We start from the raw sequence: 12,323 nt of genomic DNA on the forward strand, positions 1-12,323 counted from the left end.
CTATTATACAAACGTTAAAAATGAACACGCAAGACCACCGGAAAAATTATCTTACGAAAGTCAGTGATTGCATGCTTTGGATTGATTTTAATTAATATACTCAAGCAAGGCCAAGCAGTATGCACGATGTGTATTTGTTTAAATGAATTACTTGAAAACAAAATATTATCTTAAATGTTACTTGCCCAGTAGTTCATAATTTAATCCACCATTCGTAGAAAAATAACAGTTTTGTGTTTTGATACCTTTGTTCATGTATCAAATTACAGATGCAACTGCTGTCATCACAGATGACACTACAGTCTGTCAGACTCACACCTGCCGAACTCAAAAATAATTTGGAGTCCAAGAACAGAAGGCTTTTAAAATATAATGGCCAAATCTAAGTTCAGTGTTCTGTGTCCCCCAGCACCTGGGCAGCCCTGGCACCTAGAGGAGGCTCGGTACACCTCTTGTGTGAAGAAGCGGATGAACGGGTAGCTGGACTTGAAATATGCACTTGAATTCTTCTTCTAATGATTTCCAGAGACGTGCTTTAGCGTACATTTTTCCAGCGCGGTTTGTAAAATCACTATCAGGACTGACTGATTTCTGTGTGCATAACTTCTGTTGAAGTGATGTGTTAGAGTTTTACCTAGGACTCCAGACCTACGGCAGGTCCCACGCCTCGGAGTCTTGTTATAGGGAAGAACCTCTGTGTTCTATGACAAGCTAATCGCTAACGGCGTGTTGCTTATCAGATTAAATTGTACACGATGGCCCATCTCTGGGAACCCTGCTCCCCAGGTCATGAGCCTTAAGCTAAATACCTTTGTTTAGCTCCCAGGAAACAGCCTAACCAGCTTCACCAGGGAGCGGCCGCAGGAAGGAAGACATTCACACCTCCCAGCCCCAGACGCCGCCAGGAACCAGGAAGTGCTTAGCTTTAGCCCCGCCCCTTTGGCGGCTCCCACCCGCCTTTGGCTTTAGCCCCGCCCCTTTGGCTGGTCCCACCCCCTTCGGCTGGTCCTGCCCCTTTTAGTACAAAAGGAGCGCGCGAATTCTAACTAAGGCCAGATGGTCGTTTGGGACACGAGCCCGCCATCTTCTGGGTCTGCCGTCTTTCCGACTACGATCGCTGTTCGTTGCCCCAGCAACCTGTGTCTGGATTTACGGGCCTGCTGCGCAGCGAGCAGCCTGACGGTCAGTCTTAACTACGGCAGGGCCACCGGCTACCACGCAGGCCAGCCCTGCCAGCCCTGCCCGCCCTCTTTAAGCACAGGGCACGTGCTTACGTGTCTGTCTTCTTCTTTTCATCCTCCAGGGCACGCAGTGTGAGCTGCAGCCTGTCCGTGAGGATTTCCAGCTCCTGGGTCAGCTTGTACTCCTCTCGGAACTGCTCCCCCAGCAGCACGAGGTCCCGCGTGGCGTCGTGCAGGGGGATGTCGCTCAGGTACAGCCCTCGCCGGGTCAGGTCGTCCAGGTTCATGACACTGTCACAGGGAGAAGGAGGCACTGTCAGTCCCCAGGGTCCCCATGGTAACACTGCCCTGGCTCCTGTCCAGGAGTCTAATCCCGCCGCCTGCCATTCAGCAGGTCAGGCGGAAGAAAATTTGGAGAAATGCGAGAGGAATGTGCTTCATTCTTCTCAATACTTAAACATCTATCAAAAGAGCAGTGAACTTGACATGCAGTTTTGCCAAATGGCACTTTCTAACGCCATCAGCCTAAATTAAAAGATAATGTGAAAAACTGCCCTACGAAACCCGCTCAGGTTTTGAACACAAGTCTGTTACTTATTATTGCCACAGTTTTCCCTCACTATGAAGAGATGAAGAAAAAGTTATCTTTCCTCTCTTTAACAAGGATAACAGTGTTTCTTCTGAGAAGCTAGTTCATTGTTGCCTTAGGGGTTCTATGACGTAACCAGGTATCTTCTCTTTCACAGACAATGATGAAAGGTTTACAACCTGATTTATGACCCATCTTCAACATGACTTCTCTGTACTCTTGACTTTCTAACATGCACTTTCTATTCTACTCTTACTTCTGGCACTAATTTCTTCTACTATTATTTTCTTTGACAAATTTTCTCATTTATTTGAAACAGTATTTGCTCTTGCTGAATTTGATGCATCTTCGTAACTTAAGTCATTCTTAGAACAACGTGATATTTACTGATTCGGTGAAGATCTACCAGTAAAAAGTTGACTTTTAAAAAAATTTAGTATTTGGTTAAAATGTCTGAAGGTTACATTCTTGGTTTGAATTCTTTAAATGCAAAGTAATTATTTCTAGTTGTGCATAATAATTTCTCTAAAATGACATAACTGTGTTGAGACTTTACTAAAGAAATTGGGATTAATAAAATGTTTCCCTGTGATATATTCTCAGCAGAAATGTCCATAAATCAAAGCAAAAATTAGCATGCTAATAAAGAAAAATAAAATGATCAGTTTACTATTGACACACACCCTTCAGGAAAGAGGCCAGATCATCCACCAAATGGTTTACAAGACCTGCCAGTGAGCAGAGGAAATATGACTATAACTGTAAAATGAAAATGAAGGGTTAAAATGCTCATACTGAGTGAGAAAACTTAATTTATGTCTCATTGTTCTCAAAACATATTTATTATTATTTTAATGAGCTATTTTTTTTCCTGTTTTTTTCTTAACATCTTTATGGGAATATAATTGTTTTACAATGGTGTGTTAGTTTCTGCTGTATAACAAAGGGAATCAGTTATATGTATACTTATATCCCCATATCCCCTCCCTCTTACATCTCCCTCCCACCCTCTCTACCCCACCCCTCTATGTAGACCTCTAGGTGGTCACAAAGCACCGAGCTGATCTCCCTGTGCTATGTGGCTGCTTCCCACTAGCTATCTATTTTACATTTGGTAGTGTATGTATGCCCATGCCACTCTCTCACTTCGTCCCAGCTTACCTTCCCCCTCCCTGTGTCCTCAAGTCCATTCTCTACATCTGCGTCTTTATTCCTGTCCTGCCCCTGGGTTCTTCAGAACCATTTTGTTTTTTTTTTAGATTCCATATATATGTGTTTTCATACGGTATTTGTTTTTCTCTTTCTGACTTACTTCACTCTGTATGACAGACTCTAGGTCCATCCACCTCACTACAAATAACTCAATTTCATTTCTTTTTATGGCTGAGTAATATTCCATTGTATGTACGTGCCACATCTTCTTTATCCATCTGTTTGTTGATGGACATTTAAGTTGCTTCCATGTCCTGGCTATTGTAAATAGAGCTGCAATGAACACTGTTGTACATGACTCTTGGAATTATGGTTTTCTCAGGGTATATGCCCAGCAGTGGAATTGCTGGGTCATATGGTAGTTCTATTTTTAGTTTCTTAAGGAACCTCAATACTGTTCTCCATAGTGGCTGTATCAATTTACACTCCCACTAACAGTGCAGGAGGGTTCCCTTTTCTCCATACCCTCTCCAGCATTTGTTTGTACATTTTTTGATGATGGCCGTTCTGACTGGTGTGAGGTTATATACCTCACTGTAGTTTTGATTTGCATTTCTCTAATGATTAGTGATGTTGAGCATCCTCTCATGTGTTTGTTGGCGATCTGTATCTTCTTTGGAGAAATGTCTATTTAGGTCTCTGCCCATTTTTGGATCGGGTTGTTTGTTTTTTTGATATTGAGCTGCATGAGCTGCTTGTAAATTTTGGAGGTTAATCCCTTGTCAGTTGCTTCGTTTGCAAATATTTTCTCCCATTCTGAGGGGCTGTCTTCTAGTCTTGTTTATGGTTTCCTTTGCTATGCAAATGCTTTTAAGTTTCATTAGGTCCCATTTGTTTATTTTTGTCTCCATTTCCATTTCTCTAGGATCAAAAAGGATCTTGCTGTGATTTATGTCATAGAGTGTTCTGCATATGTTTTCCTCTCAGAGTTTTATACTGTCTGGTCCTACATTTAGGTCTCTAATCCATTTGGAGTTTACTTTTGTGTATGGTGTTAGGAAGTGTTCTCATTTCATTCTTTTACATGTAGCTGTCCAGGTTTCCCAGCACCACTTATTGAAGAGGCTATTTTTTCTCCACTGTATACTCCTGCCCCCTTTATCAATGATAAGGTGACCATATGTGCGTGGGTTTATCTCTGGGCTTTCTATCTTGTTCCATTGATCTATATTTCTGTTTTTGTGCCAGTAACTGTTTTCCTCTTGGGGTTATTTATTTTGTAAGTAAAACTGCTTTCAGTTGATCTCATTTCGTGTGAGTACTGGTTTCTCTATACACATGAGCAGGTCCCATATGACAACGGGTGAGTGTGTCACTATGTAGCCAATTTCTACATATGGTGATTAGCAAGTAGACTCTAAATTTCCTGCTTCTATTTCCAAAGAAACCTTTCTCTCCATGAGTAGAAACTGTCCTTATTGAGAAGCTGTCATTCTACTGATGCTCAACTTGGAAAGAGGCAGAAGGAAGAACACTTATTTATAGCAGTTGAAGATATATAGTTAGATCAATGGAGTTTATTAATAAAAAATATAAAGAGTTTATATTCCCTAATTTTGTCTCTTTTATTTTCGTAATATATATTCTCAGGGGAAAAACCTATCATTAGTCTTATAGAGTCTTTAATACCATATTAATAATTTCCAAGGAAGGTGTTACAAAATTCATTTGATTTTTCAGAAATTTTAAGACAGTATCTTTAAATGAAAAGTGATCAACTGGACTTTAAACTCAATTTTTAATCAACAGCCCACCAAAACATCCTTTCTTTTTTTTTTTTTTTTTTTTTGCAGTATGCGGGCCTCTCACTGTTGTGGCCTCTCCCGTTGCGGAGCACAGGCTCCGGACACGCAGGCCCAGCAGCCATGGCTCACGGTCCTAGCCGCTCCGCGGCATGTGGGATCTTCCTGGAACGGGGCACGAACCCATGTCCCCTGCATCGGCAGGCGGACTCTCAACCACTGCACCACCAGGGAAGCCCAAAACATCCTTTCTTGAGTGTTACTAAATAATGTGCATACATTTTGCCTGCACAAAGTTATAAATACACAAAATATCACCTAACAACAAGTTCTATAGTTATCTATGTCTCCTGCTCTCAAGTAAATTTATATATGTGTTTCTTATTCTGAATTCCCACGCATCTTCTAGTAGAATGCTTGTCGCGATGGGAAAATACCAACCTACAGTTTTACTTCCCTCTAATGTTTATTATATCTATTTATTAAATTAATTAATTAATTGTTTTTGGCTGCGTTGGGTCTTCGTTGCTGTGCGTGGGCTTTCTCTAGTTGTGGCGAGCAGGGGCTGCTCTTCGTTGCAGTGCGCGGGCTTCTCATTGCGGTGGCTTCTCTTGTTGTGGAGCATGGGCTCTAGGCGCGTGGACTTCAGTAGTTGTGGCACGTGGGCTCAGTAGCTGTGGCTCACAGGCTCTAGAGCACAGGCTCAGCAGTAGTGGCTCACGTGCTTAGCTGCTCTGCAGCATGTGGGATCTTCCCGGACCAGGGCTCGAACCCATGTCCCCTGCATTGGCAGGCAGATTCTTAACCACTGCGCCACCAGGGAAGTCCTGATGTTTATTATAAATAACGTTATTTACATAAATGTCAACTTAAAACTATATTTTGAATAGTATATCTCAGTTAAAGTAGTGAAATAGTTTTAATATAAAATAGCTTACATCCAGAAATCATTAGAAAAGTAATTTCTTGGTGCCAAATATAACCATGTATTTCTGCCATCGCATTACATGCTTTATAGGTTTGCTTATGGACATATGATGTGTCTTTGGAAGGTACAAAGCTACAGAGTTAGCTACCTTCAGATTAGGTATCCCCTGATCTAATGGCATAAACACTCAGCAAATTGACTAAGATACGGCAAACAAAACAGAAGACATGACTTCTTCCGAGTTTATTGCAAATGTTCAATGAAGTTATCCTTGTTATAGAGAGGCGTATAAGAAGAGTTGTGAAGTCTAAGCATACTTTGTAGAAACAACTGAATAGAAAGATATTGGACTCCTTCATTAGCGTCAGATGGGTACTTCTATCTATTATAATTCACCTCGAAGTGATTACCTTGGTGAGCACAGGAAAAGTATGCTGTCTGCTTCAGGTAAGTAGATCATCTGGCCCTTGAGCCGTAAGCAGCTGATCTCAGTGCCCGTCAGTTCATCCTCACACTCTGATTTCTCTACATCCAACAACCCTTCCTGGAAAAGGCAAGACACAACCGTCCACTCATGCCTTTGTCTCTACCTAACGACTCAGCCGAGAAGGACACGGAGACCTCATTCCCACCAAACCGTAAGGGAGAACATCGGCCCAGGTAGAACAGGAGAGGCGTTTCACCAGAGTCCGCCAGGTAACAAGCAGACAGCCTTACATCACTGCAGAAAAGCCAACTGACTGTTTCCTTCGAACCCAGAAAGACAGTAGCTGTGCTACTTTCACATCTTTATGGAAAGCTGCAGTGAGTCTTGTTTCTGATTTTCCACCATGGCCACAGCACGTAATCCCAGGCTCTAGCAAAGACCAGACCCAGTGTCCCCGTGCCCACCCCTACATGCACAGAGCAGCTGGAAGCAGCTGCTTCCAAATACAGGATGTAGGTGCGGGGAAGACCTCTGTAGGTGGAGGGTGGAAGGGAGGATGAGCTTTGTCCTCTGGAACACTCTGGCTACACCAGCCCCAAGAACAGAAACTACGAGATCTGGGTACCACTAACTATGAACTGGATGAAAATGTTATCACTTGTATTTCCCCACAAAAATGCCCTGAAGAATAACAGACAATTCAGGGAACAACAAACCAGCGGCTTTGGGTGAAGTTTAAAAAATCTTTATTAGTTCCTCAGATTTCTAAAATAGGAGTCTGTAGCTGTATATTGAGTAAAAGGTGTTGGTTTCATGGTGTGCACCCGGGCAGCCTGGGCGAGGCCTTCTCCAAACTCTCACGCGTTTATTCTAACCAGAGGAGAGGGTCCCACTTCCCTACGGGCAACCCCCATATCAGCACCGTTGCCTTTGAAATGGGACTCCCTTTGGGCTCTGGTGTTTCTCTCTCTACACCTTCTGCATCTCACAGAATCTTTTTGCAGCTAATTATCCCTGTGGAACACTTCTAATCTGTAACAGACCTTACTTCCTCACATGTACTGAAATAATATCTCAATTACCTTGCTTCTCAATACGAAGACCGTATTGATGTGTGAGAGGATCCCATGGAAACTGATGTCAATATGAGGACGGACCAGGGAGAAGACAGACAGGAGGCTGCAGGTCCCAGGCTGGAGCTAAAATGCAGATGAAAAGAAAAGGATACTTAGTCAATAATTCTTATGACCTGATAGTAGTTATTAGATCAGACCAGCTCAACAGCACTTAAACATAGAAAATCGTAATTATTTTGTAGGAAAGTGACCTCAACTGTGGACTCACACCATCATCTAAGCAGCTTGGCAACTAAAGGAACATCCAGTAGTTGCCTGAACGTGAAACCTAACGTGCAATCAGGGGACGAATATTCAAATATAAGCTAATCTAAACAAGAGGAGAATTTTTGAAGAAAAAAGAATGGAACTTAGCTTTTAAATTGTAGCATGAGGTGTTAGATGTCCGCGGCCTAAAATGAAATTTAAATAGCAAAACCACCCACGACACTCATAGTTTATCGGGAGACGGCTAATTACCAATAAAAGGGAAAGTGGGTGACTGCTTACACTAAGTGTAGCCTCACAGTACAACAAGGGGAAAGCAGGCCAAGTGGGACGTGACACGGTCAAGGTCATCAATGGAGGAGAGGCAGAGGCAGCGTAACAGCCCGGTCCACACATGGTTCTGCCTCCAGATTTACGGGTTCATGCCAGATCCCATGGGAGTTCATCCTGAATTAAGAGTCCTTAATTACAGGCAAAAAGTATCTCCAGACACATGTCATGTGCAATTCCAAAAGTCAGAAACGGAGAGAAAAGAAAAAGTAGGAAGAGAGGACTTGACAACAGGTCTGAATAAGAAGATAATATAACAATAATAATAATACAAGTCAAACGTACATTCCTGGCATCACCCAACTGCTGTCCTTTGATGCTTTTTCTACTAAACCCCACGGTAACCTCTATCGCTTTCCTCTTTGGTGTATTTTAAATTCCTTCCTTTTCCCTGCAAATGTCAGTGGTTGATTTTGAAAGTTATTTTCAGACAGTAGATATTCAGTGACTGTTTGCTCCATGTTGAATAAATTAAGTGAAAACTGATTGTTACTGGAAAGTTACTCACTTCCTCATTAAAACAAGTACACTATTCCCACAGAATTCTCCCACTGCCCTTGTGATTAAAACCGAAAAAAATAAGTAGCTGTCCCAGGCAAAGCTGCAGTATGCTGAAACATACTTAGTGTGTAGTTACGGAACTTCTGTGACGTACAGTGTGCTCCACGTTACCTGATACATAAGCAAAGGGTTAAAGGTACAAATGGTCACCTGTAACGATAGTGTCTTTGTGGCCTTTTGTCTCAGGCCCCAAGGGAGTGTGATGTACTCTTACCTGGGGAAGGACTCTGTAGATGGCATTGCCACACTGAGTGACCACGAGATCCCGGTTGAATATGATGTGAAAGGGAAAAGCTTTGCAGAAGGTATATGGGCTGATGCGTGATTCCTGGGTACCATTTTCTTCAAATCTGTCAAGATCTTCATAAAAATCCTCTTCTTTTGACTCTTTTTCTTCAATCAAAAATTGAGTATGATCACATTCTTCGTTTCTTTGCTGAATAACCTGGATGCCAAAAGGGGAAATGGTGTTAATTGTCTGCATTTAGTTACAATACCTAAATACCTAAGAAACTGGTGATGAGAACTTCACTTAGCAGGCTAATTTTAAAAATTCAATATATGCAAACACTATACACGCCTAACATAGAAAACTACTGCTGGACATTGATTTATGAAATCTGAAGACTAAGTAAATTCACAGAAAGATAGCACATCTGGTACGAGTACCCTAGTGGTCCATGCAGCCTCTTTGGTAGAATTTGGGGGAAAGCACCCCCTTGTCCTGGTGGGCTCAGCACCCCTCAGCCAGGCACACGTACAGCAGACGCCCTACACATCATACAGAGTGGTATGTTTAATATGATCAAAAATGACACACACAAACAGGGAAATGAAACGACAGAAATATGTATTTAATATGCCATGTCATTTTTTTATCCATCAATCGGCAAGTATATAAAAATTACAGTACCAAATGAGGTAGGATACAGAAGAAGAGTCATTTCACATGCCACTAATGGGGGTATTTTGACTAATCTTTCTGAAGAACAGATCGACAAAATGCATAAAAATCCCCCCTCCCCAAATTACCTTTTTTGATTTAATTCCAAATCTAGGACTTTATTCTATGGGAGTAATCATGATCACGAGCGAAGCTCTCTAAAGAATAACTACGTTTCTAAATATTATTCACAGGCAAACAAATGATTAAGCTTTAAAAAAGATTTTTCCTTTCGAGTTTAAGAAACTTCAACCAACACATCCTCTTATAAAGGGAAAAAACCATATCTCAAATTGCGGCCAGATCAAAATGGGAAACAGCTGAATGAATATTTCTTCAGTTGCAGCTAAATGAAGGCAAAACATTGCTCTTTTTCACTTTCTTCCTTAGTTCACTGCAGCCAACTCTGACACTTAAGAACAAATCTCAATTAATATGGACGTTATTGTGTATGTTTTCCCAAATGTAGTTTCACGGTGAAATCAGGATATTACTACTAAAACTGTCACACTAACCTACTACACTGCTGAAAGATTAGCATTCTTATTTATGATTGGAAAATTCTGCCCCATGAAGATTAATTTCCCTAAAGTCTCATAAAGAAAACAAAACAATCTTAAAATTTGGATGTTCTGCTGTGTTTCCATTTCAGCTAGAAGAACTGACTTATATGCAACCTAAATTTACTAATGAATTCCTCAATTATACCCTTTTGCCTTGGTTAAATCAGCGAAATGAACAGCTTTTCTGATCATGTTTTTAACCTCTCCTTCGTATATCACCTTCATGACATGGTCTAATATTCCTGAAGTAGTTAAATTGTCTGGTAGCTCTGGACCTATTAAACTTAGGGATTCAACATAAGAATACCTCAGGAAATTAAAACAGTACCTTTGAAAAACATTAAATATACCAAATATAATTACCAAATGCAAATATTTCAGACATCTATATTGGAATACTTGAATAACTGAAGGTCACAAGACAACCCACACTGTGTAAGTGGGATGTATAAAGTGAACCCCATAATTATACAGAGCGCTACTGCTGTCAACCTCCCATACCAAAGGCTCTAATAACCATGGCAACTGCAGTTTCCAAGGGTGCCCAGTTTATGCTGCTTTCCTGACGTTTCTATGCCCTTACTTCTTGCTCAGCTTGGCTACGTAATGAACAAACCAAGAGCAGACCCAGTGTTTACAACCCCCGTGATACAGGCTCAGGTACTATAAGTGAAGTGTTAGTTCGGTGTCGGGATCCAGAGCTGGAAATGAAAGGCGTATACAATTTTAATTGAATTCCAGTGAGATTCCTAATCACGGGTGAATTTCAATCCTTGACCCAAGTTTTTAAATGTCTCTGGATCTGATAATGTTACGCTATCCATACTCCCACTTTCTAGTTGTAGAGAAACTAAGGATGCACCTGGGGATCACGTAAAAAATGACACCAACTCTTGAAAGTAAAAACACCCGTGAAATCTCATGTGACATTACTAGATTAAATATACGGCATACTTTTCTAAATTAATCAATTTAAATGTTACAATTTCTATTTGTGTAATACTGTGGGCTTCCCATACATGTTAGAATGTAACTATAGATCTAAGAAAGCACTGCCTATTAGATTTTCCATAAAGAAAGCAAACCGAAATAGGGTACCCTCGGCCCACTTTTCTCAAACCTAGGGCCACTGAAGAATGTCTCCTGGGGCTGAGCACACAAAACACAGCTCCCTGGGAGCGACTCTCTGAATTAGACATAAGGAAAAATGATGGCTCCCTGGGAGCGACTCTGGAATAGAAATAAGGAAAAATGATGGCTCCCTTCATTGCACAGCTATTGTATCAATACCTTGAAATTATCACTCAAAACTGAGAGTGTGAATTCTCAACAGCAACACATTTTTTAAAGTCTGAGACCAGTTTCTTTTACCAAGTGATCTAATTTAAAAAAAAAAAAAAAAAAGCAAAGGTTTTAGCCCACAAAAATGAAATATTCAAACCACATTTCAGGGACAGACCAAAAAATCCACACACACACACAAACCCAGTAAAATAATACTTCATCTCATATTATTTTAGAACGTGTCCATGTTACAGGGTTTTTTTTTTGTATTCTGAAGGCCACAGCTCAGCCAGACAAAGGTCCTCCTGCTTCCCAGCTAGTGTGAGCTCACAGGAAATGCAAATTAAATTTCCCGTTGCCTTGAGCAATATATATAATTAGAAAGAAAAATCTGTTCCCACAAGGAAAAACTACCCTGTGTATGCATTCCAAGCCAAATATAGAAGACTGCCAGTGTTACGGCTGGTACTACCCCTGCTGAGCGCCAGTAGCAGCGCTGACCAGGGGCACGTTCGGAGCACCTTTCTAACACCCCGCATGTCACGTGTGCCCAGAAGAGCCCCAGGTACTGACCATTACCTTCATGTCTATTTCAGTGTCGTGGATCTGCTGAGCTACCGTCTTAATGATCCCGATGACAATGTCCTGCAGGCCTTCCCTCTCTGAGTAGTAGTGCAGGATAAGCCCTTTGCCCTTCTCTGCATCGGTGCACCTAAAGGAAGGTGCCCGCATACCCGGGTAGATGGTAGCAAGGTGGTCGTGCAGGGCATCGAGGTTCTGCAAGGAAGAGGACAGAGTGATGAGTAGGTCCTGCTCCCATGCGGCAGCTGCCCTCGGGAGAGAAGGCTGAGGAAGCAGACTCAGGTCTGAGCTCAGGTGCCCACGGGCCATGCGAACTTGCACAGGGCACAGCCTTCCCTGCTGCATCCAGATGTCGGTAAGGCAAGAACCACGGAGAACTTGAAACTAAGGTGATGAAATTAAGAACATCTGTGTGAATGGATAAAGAAGATGTGGTGTACACACACACACACACACACACACACACACACACACACACGTCACCTATATATATATGATGGAATACTACTCAGACATAAAAGAGCATGAAATAATGCCATTTGCAGCAACATGGATGGACCTAGAGATGATCACACAAAATGAAGTACATCAAAGACAAATACCATATGACATCACTTATATGTGGAATTTAAAATATG

The 12,323-nt window shown here is 41.6% G+C and overlaps 1 protein-coding gene across 2 annotated transcripts in view; it reads right to left on the minus strand.

Annotated features, from left to right (window-relative positions):
* Positions 1-12,323, minus strand: part of GUCY1B1 (guanylate cyclase 1 soluble subunit beta 1) — a 47,757-nt gene that overhangs the window by 7,281 nt on the left and 28,153 nt on the right. For both annotated transcript variants that reach the window (XM_032633562.1, XM_032633563.1), the window contains 5 exons: positions 11,683-11,880; positions 8,528-8,758; positions 7,162-7,278; positions 6,063-6,196; positions 1,275-1,472 (listed from right to left, as the gene is read on the minus strand). In XM_032633562.1, coding sequence (XP_032489453.1) covers positions 1,275-1,472; positions 6,063-6,196; positions 7,162-7,278; positions 8,528-8,758; positions 11,683-11,880 — 878 coding nt within the window. The remainder of the gene's footprint in view (positions 1-1,274; positions 1,473-6,062; positions 6,197-7,161; positions 7,279-8,527; positions 8,759-11,682; positions 11,881-12,323) is intronic.

This window comes from Phocoena sinus, chromosome 5 (assembly GCF_008692025.1).
Source record: "Phocoena sinus isolate mPhoSin1 chromosome 5, mPhoSin1.pri, whole genome shotgun sequence".
NCBI classification, from domain to species: Eukaryota; Metazoa; Chordata; class Mammalia; order Artiodactyla; family Phocoenidae; genus Phocoena; species Phocoena sinus.